A 1,199-nucleotide genomic window follows, 5' to 3' on the forward strand; every position below is an offset into this window, starting at 1 on the left:
CCATGTAAATAATCACTACTTTTAGCGTGTATAGAGCAGCATATCTCTACATGTAAATGGGTGAATTAAGAGTTTATTTCAACAGCGACGAGAGTACAAATGAAACAAAAAGTTAGAAAAGCGACATAAAAGATGAAAAAACAACTGAACTGGGTCCTTAACATGAATAAGAACTCAAACATCAGAGCTGATGTTTCCCGGATGTTCCCTACCTGGCAGGTGTGCAGGTTTGTGCCCCGGTCCCCGGTCGGGCAGGAGGCGTCCAGCTCGTTCTGAAGGTCCCGGATGTAGTCGATAACGTGCTGCAGGATCTCCACCCGGCTGGCGGCGCGTCCCCGCGGCAGACCGGGCACGAGCCGCCGCAGCAGCCGGTAGCACAGCTCCATGTCTAGGACCACCGGGACCACCGGGACCTTCTCCCCCGGGGGAGGGCTCCTGTTCCGGGACAAACCCCGCAGAGGGTCGCTGCTGAAAGCAGAGGGACGCAGCGGGAATATCATTTAAATATCACTAAAATAATCACTAAAAATATGAAGGAAATGTAACTGGAATGCCGCTCTGATATATCTGAAATATGGAAAAACTATTTCAATAAAATATCGCCTAAATACAGCGACACTATGAGTGAAATATTATCAGAGAACTAAAAAGAGAGAGTGTCCGACTGGGCTGGGAGTCTCGCGCAGCTTCTTAAAGAGCCGCTGGTCTCCGAGCTGAGCGCTGATTGGCTCTCATGGCTGTCAGTCATATTTTAGAGTGAGCTGATTGGTTCCTGATCTCCGGACTCTGCACCTGGACTCCGACAAGTTGAGACAAGTAACTGTCCTCGTTCTAGTTACAAGTGTGTGTGTGTGTGTTGCAGGTGTGTGTGTGTGTTGCAGGTGCGTGCAATGCAGGTGTGTGTGTGTGTGTGTGTGTTTGAGAGAGAACTGCAGGTGTGTGTGTTGCAGGTGTGTGTTTGTGTGTGTGTTTGAGAGAGAACTGCAGGTGTGTGTGTTGCAGGTGTGTGTGTGTGTGTGCGTGCATGCAATGCAGGTGTGTGTCTGTGTGTGTGTGTGTGTGTGTGTGTTGCAGGTGTGTGTGTGTGTGTGTGTGTGTGTTGCATGTGAGGCTCGAGAGCATCCTGGAGGTTAGGTTCCCGCGGTGTGAAGAGATCAGACCTGCAGGTGTGCGTTTGTCTGTGTGTGTGTGTGTGTGTG

General features: G+C 50.2%; 1 protein-coding gene across 1 annotated transcript; it reads right to left on the reverse strand.

Moving 5' to 3' along the window:
- Positions 1-180: 180 nt before the first annotated feature.
- On the reverse strand, positions 181-638 carry LOC117941140 (DNA-binding protein inhibitor ID-1-like; the record flags this gene model as incomplete). Its single annotated transcript, XM_034866229.1, has 1 exon — positions 181-638. A coding segment is annotated over exon 1 (320 nt), but the record flags the coding sequence as incomplete, so codon positions are not given.
- Between the last annotated feature and the right edge of the window lie 561 nt (positions 639-1,199).

Source organism: Etheostoma cragini, unplaced genomic scaffold (assembly GCF_013103735.1).
Source record: "Etheostoma cragini isolate CJK2018 unplaced genomic scaffold, CSU_Ecrag_1.0 ScbMSFa_4445, whole genome shotgun sequence".
In the NCBI taxonomy this organism is placed as follows: Eukaryota; Metazoa; Chordata; class Actinopteri; order Perciformes; family Percidae; genus Etheostoma; species Etheostoma cragini.